At 55.0% G+C, this 13723-nt stretch overlaps 1 protein-coding gene across 11 annotated transcripts in view; it reads left to right on the top strand.

Annotated features, from left to right (window-relative positions):
* PKNOX2 (PBX/knotted 1 homeobox 2) overlaps positions 1-13723 on the top strand; it is a 307502-nt gene that overhangs the window by 219023 nt on the left and 74756 nt on the right. For 10 of the 11 annotated variants that reach the window (XM_078058801.1, XM_036123314.2, XM_036123317.2 and 7 more), the window contains one exon: positions 11042-11150. The exons of the other annotated variant lie outside the window; for it this stretch is intronic. In XM_078058801.1, coding sequence (XP_077914927.1) covers positions 11064-11150 — 87 coding nt within the window. In that variant the 5' untranslated portion in view covers positions 11042-11063. The remainder of the gene's footprint in view (positions 1-11041; positions 11151-13723) is intronic. 11 annotated transcript variants of the gene reach the window in all.

The raw sequence follows: 13723 nt of genomic DNA, 5'->3' as shown, positions 1-13723 counted from the left end.
TTTGCAGCTGTGGGTGGTCCCTGGAAAACCAGGGGCGGGTGGGGAAAGAAGTCCAAGCGGAGACAGCCACGGAGAGCAGACGGACAGCGGACTGCACGCTCCCTTCCAGCCCACCCCGCCCTGGGGGAGCCCCACCTGGGCCGCAGCAGGGTTCCGCAGTCCTGGCTGACAGGAAGGAGACGCTGACGGAATCCCAGTCGCCGTGAGTCAGAGCCCTGGCCCCAGCACCACGGAGTGTGGGGTCAGGGCCCTGGCTGGCCCCGCTTTCGCACAGCATGCGTCCCCAGACTCCGACTCCCAGACAGCTAAAGCACATGATCGAATTCCCAATTACACATCGCCCCTTCGATGCAGCCCTCCCCCACGGATTTCTGTCATTTCATATGCGTCCTTTAATTTTATTCCTTCCCTTCGTAATTGAACCCACAGTCCAGTGAGTCGACGATGGAGACTCAGTATGAGTCTCTTTCAGCACGATTCATGTTTTCCATCTTTGTCTCAGTGGCATGATGGTCATGAGACCCCTACTTCTTCTCGCTGCCATCAGCACTTCTGATGTTCCCTCTTCCGCTCACTCTTGTGAAATAACAAGAGCAAACCACAATGGAATATTGAAGTAAATGGGCCCACGCTGCTGTCCGAGACTGGCGGGGCTGGCGGAAGCGGGCTGCTCTCTAAGTGGTGCCTCCATCCAAAGGTGCAAAGTCCGCGCGCGTTAATGGGCTACAGATGCCCAGATTCGGCATTCGGAAGACCTTTAGGTGGACTGCTATCATAGAAATCCAGGGCGTGGGAAAGTTAAAGGACAGCCTGATTGGATGGCGCGACTCCATCGGTAGCTTGTTTCCACAATCACCCTTGCCTCTTCTGTACTTCTCCCAACTTCTGGGGGGCTCACTCCTCTTCCGGCGTTCCCCGCCTCCACCCTGAGACGTCTAGGTTACACATTCAGACTCTGAAAGCAGACCATGGGTCACATTGCAAGACTTCCTCAGCTACTCTAAGCTTCAGTTTTCACATCCACGAGTGGGCATAGCTCTCCTGCCTACCCCAGGTGGTGTCTGGGAAAAATACACGAGGTTATCTGCATCAGAAACTTAGCATAATGCCCCGGGGCGTGGGGAAGGCTCAATAAATAGCAGCTGTTATTCAGTCCGCTTACCAACTCACCCCGATCAAAATTTGCTCCAAGGAAACAAACTCGCTCTCCCTGAGGTGTAAATGACTGCTGGAATTTGAAGAGCTATATTTTCCAGATTTGTTTGGTCCTTTCACATTTTAACAGTAAGCCAGTGAAATTGAATTGTAACTGTGTACATATTCAAGCTCCAAAAGGAGATAGAGCTTGTGACATCATATAGCACAGGATTTCTGCCCCCTAGAAAGGAAACGCAAGGAAGGGCCTTGATCTTGTCTACCGGGGAGCACAGGGTTCAATGGGCAAGATGGGACATGTGGATGGGAAGCAGATTTCCCGTAATATAGAAACACACGTACTGATCATTCACGCTTCCATGCTCTACTTCTGCTTCACGGAAGAGTAGAGTTTTGAGCAAAATTTTGATGAAGGAAAGGACATGAGAGTGTAATACAGAGACCTTGATGGCAGATGAGAAGCCCAGCAAAAAGCATGGAGGAAAACTTTCATAAGGTGATAGAGGGCGTGTGTTCTCAGCTGGGGCTTGAGTCCGGTTGGCAATGCCCAGGAATGGGCTCACTGCCCAGCATCACTTTTTCTTTTGCACATGGTGGCCATCATCCTCCCTTCCCTGGGGCTCCCTTTCCTGACAGATGAGGAACACAGAGCCAATGTCCCTGCTCTCATTCCAAACAGCTGTGAGGACCAAGTTTGAGGGAGGCTCCTGGGCAGCCTTTCCTCCCCGAGCTGACCTTTTTGCTGTGGACTCTGCCTGGTGTCCCTCCCTTTTCTTGCAGGCTCACCTAGGCCACCCCAAAGGCCTCAGGAGGAAGGACATCCATTAGCTGGGTAAGGAAGTATCAGGGATGAGTAGCTTTTCCATGATAAACTGAGCCCAGAGAGCCACTTGTTTCAACAGCCCTAACTCTTGACCATTTTTTTCTGGAGGCAATTTTTTAGAAAACGGAACCAGCCAGAGGTCATGGTATAGTCCTAAGAGAGAAAAGGGGCCTGGCTGACCCTCTTCGGAGTCTCTGGTTCCAGCAGAATCTGAGAGCATCACAAGGGACAGACGGGATAGGAATCGGGGTCCCTTATCTCTACGGATGCCACCCCCCCCAGTCCTGTGTCTCCAGCCCCCTCCCGGCCCTCCCCTGCTTTCCTTCCTCTCTCCAGCTCCCTGGGAGTACTGTCTTCCCTGTGGGCCCGCCTCAGAGAAGAGAAAGATTTCTAAAAGGGAGGGAGGCAGATAGGGCAGCAGGGAGGTGGCTGCTTGGCTCCTTCCAGAACAGAAGTGCTCCTTCCATCTGGGCTCCCCAGCATCTGAGCTGTTCCTCTGTCTCTGTTGAGTTGTGAGCCTCAGGGGCCCAGCCCGTGTTGTTTTCTCAGCTCTGTTCCGAGCAGCGGCTGCCGTCAGCTCTTGACAAATAATAATAAACCTGGGAATCAGGTTTGTCGAGGGGGATTTCAGTCCCTGGGTTCATTTTTAGATTTGTTTCTCTGTGTGCGCGCGCACGCGTGTGTGTGTGTGTGTGTGTGTGCAGACAAGAGAGCACGTGATAGCGTCTTGGGGGAGCGGGCTGGGGCTCCCAGGTGCCCTGGCAATCCACTCTAGCCATGGAAGAACTGGAGGGCTCTCTCCTCTGCCCCTGATCATTGGGACTGCTTGCAGGTTTAAAATAAAAGAGAAAGAATTGAATGAAAGGCCTCTAGCTTTCTCCTTTCCCTGTTCCTCCCCACCTCTCCCACTCATGCTATTTGGGTAGAGCCGAAGGGGGCTGGCAATGAAACAGAGGGGACAGAATCCCAGCTCTAGGTCCAAGAGTTGCCTGAGCCATGGGTGGGAACTTGGCAACAGGCCCAGGGAGAGGCTCCTGGACAGAACCTTCACACGGACCCCACCCCAGGGCAGCAGCCTGGCCTCCAGGCCCCCACTCCTGAGATGCAGCACCAAGTGGAGGGCTTTCCTGGAAAGTGGAAAATGTTCGGAGTTGAGCATCACTGGCAGAAGCTGGACCCAACCGTGGGTGAGCGTGAAATTTAGGGCCCATCATGGGGCCCCTCTGGGGCAGAGCAGCACCCATTTTGAGCAGTTAGGGGGTGGCCATCAGAGGTCATTGCTGCCATCCCCCTGCCTCCAGGCAGGCAAAGGTGCAAAGCACTTACCTGTGAGACACATGCAAGGACTGTACTTATCCTGACAACTGGCATGCTTCCCCCCTTTCTGTTTTTTTGTTTTATTTTGTTTAAAGGAACCAAAGGGGGAAAAATTGCCAAGTTGTGAAGTGCTTTAAGAGGAGATGAGAATCTTCATCAAAATGCTAAAAGCTGGAGGGGGAGAGTAATGTGAAAACTCTTGCCTGCTATTTATGGGATTGATTCTCAGATCAAGAAGAAGCAAGCAGTCGGATGAAAGGAATTATTGTTAAAGCTCCTCGGTAGGAAGATCTAATGGACAATTGCTGCTATCAGGGGGAATTAAATTGCTGTTTCAGTTTGTAAAATATATCAGCAGCTTTTTGAAGCCGGGAAAGGTGTGACAGCCCAGGCAGGGAGGAGAGCGAGGGCTCTGTCACTTCCTGGCCCCAGTGTGGGGAAGCAGGAGACAGGAAGGAAAGAGGGCTGGGGCAGAGCACAAGTGGCTCTCCTAACTCTGACCCTGGCCCACGTGTTTGAGGCCAAATTAGCTAAACCAGGGGAGTCGAGGGGCAAGGCGGCAGCCCTGATGGGCCCAAAGTCTGGGCCCTGATGTTCTCGGAACCCCCATGAATCAGAGAGGCATGGCAGGAAGCAAGAGGGCAAGGTGGGGGGCTCCTCTCTGGGAAAGCCGGTCAGGGCATGATGTGGGTCCATGCCTGCCAGCAGGCCCCCTCACAGCCAGGGCGGAGTCGAATCCTTGCCTTCTGTAACCACTGAGCATCCCCTCACTAAACTGTGTGCACAGAGGGATCCAGGGTGGGTAATAACCACCCCTGCTCCCAGAATGGGGTCTCTCGCCTGGGGTTGGTGAGTGCATAAATGATCTGTTGACCCAGCCACACACATGGGAGACATACTGTTATTCCAGATAAAGACCAAACCACAAAATGGCTTTGGGGGTGGGGAAAGGAGGGGAGTGGAGGCCCTTGGGAGGAGGACCACTACCATTTGGAGGAGACTGTGCTCCTGGTAAGGGGAACAGGAGGGTCTCTGGCTTCTCTGATTTCTCAGAAGGCTCTTAGCCCTTCCAAAGACCATTTGCCCCACTTGGCAGTTAAGGGCTGAAGGAGGAGAGAAAGGTGGGGAGAGAGAGACATTTTCACATCTCTCAGGGAGTCAGAAGCCAGCAGTCCTAGTTACAGCTCACCCTGGCTTCTGCTCTGTCTCCACTCTGTTCCCTGGAGACCAACATTGTAATAATAGGGCATGACCTGGCACCACCACCCGAGCAGGTTCCTCAGGAAGGTAGCAAATGACGATTCGCTCAGAGAGCTGTGGGTGGCCAAGGGGTCTGAGTTGCCTCAGCTGCTATCTTGATGAAGTCAGTAGAGAATTATTTCCTATTGAGAGGTCCAAGCAGGAACCGGAGGGGCACCAGGGAAGTGGTCCTTCTGGGTGGGGCATTCTGCAATGACTTGGGGCTCTGTGCCAGGTGCAATGTCCCTGCGGACCTGGGTCATGGTGGAGTGGTGGCTCATTTTGGAACTTTAGCCAGCCAGCCTTCAGGACAGTAAGGGTCTGGTCCTGAGCGCAAAGCCTGCTAGGGTCGCCTTCCACCTGTGCTTCCTTCAGTAACATAGAGTCACCTGCCTGGCTCCCACACCCCACTCTGAGCCTGCCCTTTTCAGACTAGAGGACTTCCATTCACCCCCAGCACCCAAGGTCAGAAAGATGGGGGCAAAGCAACATCCACGAGGCCACGGCATTCCTGTCACCTGAATCCTCGGGCCCCTGAGCTACCACCCGATTCCTAAGCACCTGGTCCAGCGTTTGGTGTGTTCCTTCCCCTTCTTTCCTCAAGGACCCTTCACTTTTCCCTCACTTGCAAACATGTCAACCAGACCTCCTCACGTTTTACAGCTTCCCAGCCCGGAGCTACAGCCTCCCGCTCACCTGCATGCCCTCCGCCATCCCTGCAATGGTCCCACCCTGTCACCACCCAGCGCTGGCTGCGTACACCACGCACAGTGACCACAGGGTTTCCTCTAAAGCTTGAGATTTCTAGCCCTTCCTGGGTTTTGTGAAGAAATCTGGGGTGTGTGTGTGTGTGTGTGTGTGCGCGCGAGCGTGCACACACGCACCCCTGCGTTTCTTTAGATAAATCCACAGAGTCACATGAAATCAGTGACAGGTTGACACCGTTATTTCAAGATTCATCGCTCCGAGTTGCCAGCACAGGAAACCTAGCCAACTCCTTCCCACCAACAACACTTTTTTTCCAGGCATAATTTATAGCAGCGGGGTGAATTTGTTTCCAAAAGATGAATATCACACTATCAGCAACAGCTGCCTCTCATTTTTATTTGTTTTTAAATTTGACTCAAAGTCCAATTCTCTATACACATCCGAGGCTGTAAATCCTAAGGCGACTGATTACATGATTTAGTAAACAGGTTCTATTATATAATGCAATTAAAGCGGGGCTCCGAGGCGCCACCTACAGGCCTCTTCTGGGAAGGGAGCTGGGCCGGAGACTATCATTTTGGACGAGGCTCTAGGTTGAAGGAAAATAAACGAGATTGCGCCAGGGTTGAGGCGGGTGCTCCTGAGGGAGACGTTGCAGCCAGCCAGGTTACTAATGCAGCCTTTTGGTCCCTCCTGCTGAGTTCACTCTGTTATTTCAGCTTCCTGCAAATCTGTCTAGACGTCAGAACCCAGGCCTGGGTAACGGCTCAGAGGGCCCCCTCCCCGGCCTGGGGTTAGAGGGTGGGATGGTAACCACCTGGGGGCTCCTGGGCGGGGGGGTGCTGAGGAGAGCCCCTGGCTCTCCGGCCGCAGGGGCCTCCCTCCCTCACTCTCGAATGGGAAGTGAGGAGGAGAAGACATGAGTTGGCTAGCCTTTGAGATGAAGCTGCAAGCCAACCATTTCCATTCCATTCAACCAAGCTTGTGTTGAGGGCTAACCATGGGCAAAGACTTTGAGAATATTCTGGTGAGATCCCTCATTTTGCAGTCCAAGAGGGGAACGTGACTTGTACTGGCCACAGGTAAGTGGCAGAGCTAGATGAAGAATCCAGACTTTTTGACCCTGAGCACAGGCTTCAATCATGGCAATTTACAAAAGAGGAAATTGAGGCCCAGGCAGGGGATGGGACTTCCACAGCCTCTACTTGTAGCTAGGGAAGGAAAATAATGAAAATCCTGCTGGTGTGTGTCAGAGGACGGAAGAGAAGGGCTTCTATGGGGCCCTCCACAGTGTGTCTTAGCTTCCTTTCTGGGGAAGGAAGGAAGGCAGGGAGAAAGGGAGGGAAGGAGGGGAGGAAGGAAGAAAGACCCAGGGCCAGTGCTCCCTCCCCTCACCCCTCTGCCCTAAACTACAACACTCTTCAGATGAATCAGGCTCTGGGGCCTCCAGGATTCTAGCTTCTCCAAAGAACTTTTGTAAGCGTAGGTCCCACACGCATAACTGAGGAGAGGAAGAGGGGACTTTCTTCCCTGGGCGCTAAGAGAGAAACTGGACCAGAAGGGGGTGGGGCAGGGATGGATGAAGAAAACAGGACTATCAGAGTCCAAAAGGGTGGAAATACATCCACACCTCGGCCGGTGCCCACCATCCGCCCAGTCTCCCATCTAGGGCAAAGAAGTGCGTGGGTGAGGATCCAAAGGGAAACTGGTCCCGCCCCCCTCCCTAAGTGGGTCCGGATACGATGTAGTCTCAGCTAGGGTCAGAGGGCAAGAACAAATGCTGTCGCTGTCGGGCCAGCTGGCCAGAGAGCTCCCAATTAGACTTTGTTTCTCATCCTTAAGGCCCTGAGCCCCCAACCCCAGCACCCCAGCCCAATTACTGCCGGGCAGCATTAACCCCTTGGTGCCCCAGGCCGTTAATGGAATGTTAATTGGTCTAATGGGTTTCATGTCAACAAGTCCTAATGAGCTCCTTCCTAACGAGCTTGAGATTTTTTTCTAAGCCTGTTTGTCAACACACTGGAGTTTGGGCTACAGACCCAGGGCCTCACCTTGCAGGGCTGGGGGGAGCAAGCGTTGAGGAGACAGGGAGTGGGTAACTCCTGGGCTGCCCATTCCTACTTCCTAAAGGGGTGTCTTTTTATCCCCCCTCACCCACCCCCAACCTGTGCAACACGGCCTTACTGGGCTCCGGAGCTCTGTAAAATGGCGGCTTTAGCTCCTTTTGATAATATCAGTGACACGAATTATTTCTTCTTGGATATCATTGTGGGGTTGAATGTGGCGTTAGGGGATTTTACCCCCCCCCCCAGCTGTCCTATAATAAAGGTTTTCAGCATTAAGAACAATCTTTTGACATAAGCCTGCCTTCAACGGGAAGTCTCTCGGTGGTAAATCATTCCCTGCGCGTCCTCCATTTGCAGGCTTGGGCGCGCTCCCTTGAGTGCCCTGGTGTCCGGTAACAGAGCGCTGGGGCCTCTGCACAGGGCCAAGCAGCCTCTCTGAGCCACAGAAAAGTGCTGGAAGCCCCAGGCTGGGTTTCTAGAGCACAGGCCTGCTACTCCCCTCCGTACTCTCAAACAAAGTGCAAAAAGGGCCAGGCACCCAGGGATTGCTCAAGGAGCTCCCCCCACCCACTATGAAGTCTCGCCGGGCCCAGTTTCAGACGAGAGAAGCTGGATTCCCCTTTCCTCTCCAGGGTCCTTCCATGCATCCTCCAGCCCTGCCCCCCCCCCCCAAGCCTAGCCAGTGGGCTTCCCCAAGGATGGGGGAGTGCCTCTGTTTGTGGAGTGGTGTGAAGAAAAGAGCAAGCTTCCGGAGATGGGTGTGGGGTCTCCCCCAGTGTCTCCTTACCAGAGGCTTCTGTGCCTGAGTGAGCAGAGAACTAATGAAACTTAAGCCCCTGATGAAAAGTCCTCCTGTTCTCTGGCAGGAGAAGCCCCCAGAGGGCAATGGGTTAGTGGCCTAGTGGCCTGTGGTGACCCCAGAGAGGGGGAGGGGAGGGGCAAAGGCCATCCGGGTCCTCAGAAAATTGTTTTTGTGTCCTCTGGCGAGGCGGGTCTGGCCCCTGCTCACAGCCTGACAGACTCCAGACTGAAAAATCTCCTCTCAGCCTGGGCGTCGGGGGTTGCTTCTGGCTGCAGACCGCTTTTACCCATCTCTCCTTGCCCCCAGGCTGGGTAGCCCTCCTGCCAAGTTGCAAATATTTCTAGGGACAACAACTCTAAAATGACCCTACCTCCCATTCATTGGACAGTGAACAAAAGAATGCAGATTAAAGCCCCCTCTATTTAGCCCCAATCCTCCCTATTGAGCATCCTCTGCTCTGCGTTTACTGACTTTCTGATCCGTGGAATGAGGTTACCCCAAGACCCAAACCCGAGGTTAAAGGGAACCCGTTGCCCCTAAGAGGGGAGAGAAACCGCCTAGTGAGAGCTCCCACCCCACACTCTGCCCCCAGGCTCCCTCTTCTGGAGGCTGCTGGCATTACAGCCCCAAAGTGGTTCACTTTCTCCCCGGCGAAGGAGCATCCAAGACTGGAGCTCCAAGGAAGAGGTCCTGAAGGCAGGTCCTGAAGCCCCAACCAAAGTTACCTCATCTGCCAGAGTTCCAGGAAAGGCTGAGCCTAACACACCCCTGAAATATCCCGATTTCCTTTTGTCCCTCAGGGTCCACAAGAGATTCCACACCCATTTTAATGTCTCAAACATCTTAATTCTGGAAGTTTCTTCTGACATCACAAGGAGTCTCTATCCTCTTTTTTCCTCGGGAACCCTTTCCACTCTGCTCTTGCCTTCCTTGGATGTGTACCGCCACCCAGACAAAGAGCCAGCCACGAACACAGGCATTGGTTCTCCTGCCTGAAGTGACTGGCTCCCCTGAGGGCTCCCTCCTGACACTCTTTGCATAAATAAAGCATGAATCTGGGTGCCTCATGTGTGCGTGAGGTGGGGAAACCCTGAGTGTTTCTGCTGCAAAGACACCCTGGTAAAGCCAGGGTAGGCAAGGTGTAGGTAGCAGAGAGGTCAAGGGGAATGCCCTGCAGGCACAGCAGAAGCCCTCTCTCCCTACGCTGTCTCCTGCTGTCTCCTCCGGAACCTTCATTTCTCTTTCTTCTGGCCCGCTGGGCCATCACCTCCTGACTGATAACACTCCTTGGAGAGGAGATCTTGCCTCCTTTCGTTTATCCTCCCACACCTCCTAGCTCTTTGCTTGTAGTTGACACTTGATAAATAGTCCTTGAATGAACACCTACATGCCCAGCGCTCCACGCACTTAACATCAGAGCATAGGTAGTGCACAGACTCAGGTCAGGCCAGGCTTGCTGCTTCCTCCTCTTCCTGAAAAATAACCAAAAACACTCTCTCTCTCTCACACACACACACACACACACACACACACACCTCAGGGCTCTGGAGACCAGCCCCTTCCCTTAGGCAGCTCCAAACACCCTCAGATCACCACAGAATTCACATATATGAACATTTCAGAAGACCCTAGGGAAGGCGTGGGGGGCATCAGTGGGATGAGGATGGAGCCCCACAGTGCCCTCAGGGAGAGGGGAGGGAAGGTCTGAGTCTGTGCTCACAAATGTTTCTAGCTCAGCAGCACCCTTCACCCAGGAGAAGGATAGGCCCCTCCCCCCACAGAGGTTCCAAGGAGTTTCCAGGCCCCACGATGGACAGGCCTGCGGCGGGCAATGAGCCCGCCGTTTCCAGCTCTAAATATTTCAGGGCATCTAGTGTAGCTCAACAGCTTTCTGGGCGGTCTGTTTCCTTGGGGGGGTGGGTATTGCCAGGCTGTCTCCACTTACAGCACCACGTTCCATTTCAAGAAGAAACCTTGAGGCCCAGGAGGGGCAGCTCACTTACTGGTGATGGTAGGGGGACTGCGGGGACAGGGCACCTGGAGATTCGGATCCAATCCCTGCTTCACTAGCACTGCCCCGCCCCCACCACACACACATCATTCCTCTTGGCCTCTGTCTCCTCCTCTGTAAGAGGAGGTGGACTTGGCTCTGCTCTTCTGGCCCCAGGTGCCCGGCACTCTATACTGAACGCAGGCTAAGGAAGCTTACTTAAAAGAATGTTGCAGACACATCCATATGCCCACAGTCACAAGCACACACCTAGAAAGACTCGGCAAGTGACGGGAGGCTCACCCAGGCTCTCGGATGTCCCCCAGCCTCCTTCCCTTCCCTGAAGACCAACTGGTCGCCCTGCGCTGCCAGCTCCACCCTCCGGTCTCCGGGAGCCGACCTGCGCCCCCACCTCCCTTTTCGGCCACTAGGGGGTGTGGCGAGCACACCCGGGAGGGGTTAGTCCGCGCTCGCAGACCCTGGGGTCGGGAGGTGGGGGCCTCCTGCCCCTGAGAGCGCAGGTGGCTGTTCCAGAAGCCTGGGAAAGGGCCAGCGCCCTTGTCTTGTGGGATACCCAAATGGCCGCCAATGCCCTGTGCTGCCACCAGCCAGGCTCCCCTACTCCTTCCCCTCCCCCCCACCAGGCCCCAGCTGATGCTGAACAAAGACGAGGCTATGAGGCTACGAGGCTACGTACAGGTTGTTTCACATGTAATTTGAATATCGTTTCTTTCAAGTCAGAAGAGCACAGCAAGCCCCTCCCCACCCCGGCCTCTCCCCTTAGCTCTCTGTTTGTTCCCCTAAAGGGCCTCCAGCGCTTGTTGTAGCCCGTCAGTCCGTCAGTCCAGGTGGCCCAGCCTGAGAAAATGTCGAGCCGGCCGGTCCCCAGGGCTCCCTGCGCTCAGCCTATTAACGGTGCGGCCCCCTTTCTCCTGCCACAGATCCTCGATGTGAATCAATCCCATGATGCAACATGCCTCCCCAGCCCCCGCTCTGACGATGATGGCCACGCAGAATGTCCCTCCCCCACCCTACCAGGACAGCCCGCAGGTGAGTGTCGACTGACCAGATGATGGGAAGGGGGTGGCCTTCCCTGGGCGGGACAGAGCGAGGCCTACCCCAGCTGTCTCCTGGCCACTCTCTGGGCTCTCCCCCCCGCCCCCCCCCCCGGCTCTGGAGAGCTGGCCAACACAGACCCCTGGAGGGGCCATTGCATTTGACAAAACGGGGTTCAGATCCTACTTGAGTAGCTCTGTCACCAACATCGGGGACTGTCGTCTGGAGCACCCAGTCATGGTCCTGCCCCCACCCTCACCCTGCTTCCCACTCGGAGCAGATATCAGACAAATGCACCCAACCCCTCACTCAGGGAGATCCAGATGCAGGTAAATCGAGTCTGCTTTTGAGTATCTGGGGAAACCTTAATTAGAGGTTCCTTTGTACCAGATCCCCCCATTTACTGGTCACTGGAGCCCTTCTGTCCCATCCTTCCCTGGCTGCCCATTCCAGGAATCACCCTTCTGTTCAGGATTCTGTCGGCTTCTTGCTAGAAAAAGGCCATGACTCTATCTCTACGTCCTCCAGCCCTTTCCCCCGGTTCCATCCCTCAGGTCGGACCCAGCAGCCCCCCGAGCTCTCCTGAGACTCCATCCTGGTTGCACCTCTTGAGAAGGTGGCATCTTCATGCTGTCTTCCTGTTGTCTCCTCCCCTCCTTCTAGGGGCCTGGCGCAGCTTTGGTGGGTTGGGCTCCCCCCGGTCCTTCAGACCCATCACTTCAGACCCGTGCTTCCCCCCGCACGCACCTCTCTCCACACTTGGTTCTCTGGAGACCCTGAGTTAGTTTTGCGGTTTGTCACAGCCCTTACCTCCACCTCCTCCTGTTTTCTCTACCCCGGTCTCTCAAGTCAGTATGACTCCAGGAAGGGTTTACTGAGTATCTGCAATGTGAACTGCAGCTAGCTAGAACCCTCGTTCACTCATTCACTCAACAAACGTGCAGTGAGAGCCTACTGCGTACCCGGGATCCGGCAGCCGGTCTTTGCTCTGCTGCCCCTTGCTCCTGAGCCTTTCACGCACAGCTGTTCTCAGGGACCACGTGGAAGATCTGTGCAGCGCGCGAGGGATATTAAGACGCAGCACAGGGTGGGCAGACTTTTGCTCACATACGGTCCTAGGATCCTGACACCCCCAGCCTGGTGTGAGCATGTAGCGGCTGTGCCATCCATCCCTGTTTCCCACCCCCACCCCAGGAAGTCACCACTTTCCAGAACGTCCAGCATGCAGACCACCACGGACTCCTCTCCCCTCACCCCTAAAAATTCAAAAGCACTTGTCGTTCCCCGACCTTCGAGCACACGTCCTTTTATCCCCACCCGTGCGCCCACATGTCAACTCCATGCCTTCCTCAGCTCTCCCCAACCTAGCCTCCTGTGCGGCCAGCCTTCGGCCCGTGTCAGTAGCTTTCCACGAATGACTGCAGGGGTGGACTCGGCATTTACATGGTTCCTCTATTTGAAAGTTCCAGTGTGCAACACTGTGTCAGGACCCTCCCCTCCATAGTCAGAACGAAGTGCAGGAGGCCTGGACTGGGGAGACCTAGGAGCCGTAATGGGGAACTAGCTTCCTCCTCCCTCAGTAGACACAGACATCATTCTCTCATCTGCTCAGGCAGTGTTGGGGACCCCCGGGGTCCCGATAAAGAGGCAGGCACTTTGGCTCCGTTTCTTTTGTAGTTGGATCCTGCTCTCCTAGCTCCACAGTAGAATTGGCGAACGGACATGGGGTCACTTCCTCAGCAGGTGGTGGGTGCAAAGGCCTCAGACGCAAGGCTCGGGGACAGCCGAGGGCAGGGCCAAGAGGTCAGAGAGCATTGGACTGGCGCGGCTGGTGGCTGCTGCCTCCCTCCCGCCCGCCCCGAGCGTTGTTTTGCCTGCCGGGGCAGCTGGGAGAAGGCTGGGTTTGGTGGGGATTAGCAAGAGCGCGGCAGCAGGGCCTCTATGGTCCAAGAATGCGGATCCGGGTGTAGTTAAGTACAGGAGCCTAATTGAATTCTCAGCATACAGCTGAGAACTAATACATCCCAGCTGCTGAGGGACGTGATGGAGGGAGGGCCACAGCTCTCAGGCACTCAGCCCCCCGGAAGTCACCGGTGAGCGGCTCGAGCCTTTTGAGGGGAGGAAGGGAGGCTCCAGGTCCCCATCTAGGGCCTCAGAGTAGACACCCTGGGCACGGACTGTGCAAGGCTCTCCTCTCTTAGGAGCCACCAGTACTTCACCATAGGAAATCCATTTACAGCAAAGGAATACTTTGCCCTGAGGAAGCCACGTATCTATTTGTAACCCCAGGGCCCAGGAAAGAGGTGTCTGACAGCAAGTGTCAGTGTCCCTGGTCAAGTGACCGAGCCAAAGTCTGGGGTCCTTATGGCCTTGGCTAGGCCACTAGGCTATGGCTGGATTGCCATGGGCCCTCCCTGAGCCAACCCGGTTCCCAAAGAGACTGATCAGGATAGGGGATCGTGGGGAGTCGTTCGGGCATTGATGACATGGGCGGGATGGAAGAGGTGAGTGAGAGCCACAGAACAAGGACCTCTGACTCATGGGGGAAGGCTGTTCTCCCCAGAGAG

The sequence above is a fragment of the Halichoerus grypus genome, chromosome 11 (genome assembly GCF_964656455.1).
Source record: "Halichoerus grypus chromosome 11, mHalGry1.hap1.1, whole genome shotgun sequence".
NCBI lineage: Eukaryota > Metazoa > Chordata > Mammalia > Carnivora > Phocidae > Halichoerus > Halichoerus grypus.
This window is presented reverse-complemented; position numbering and strand designations above follow the sequence as displayed.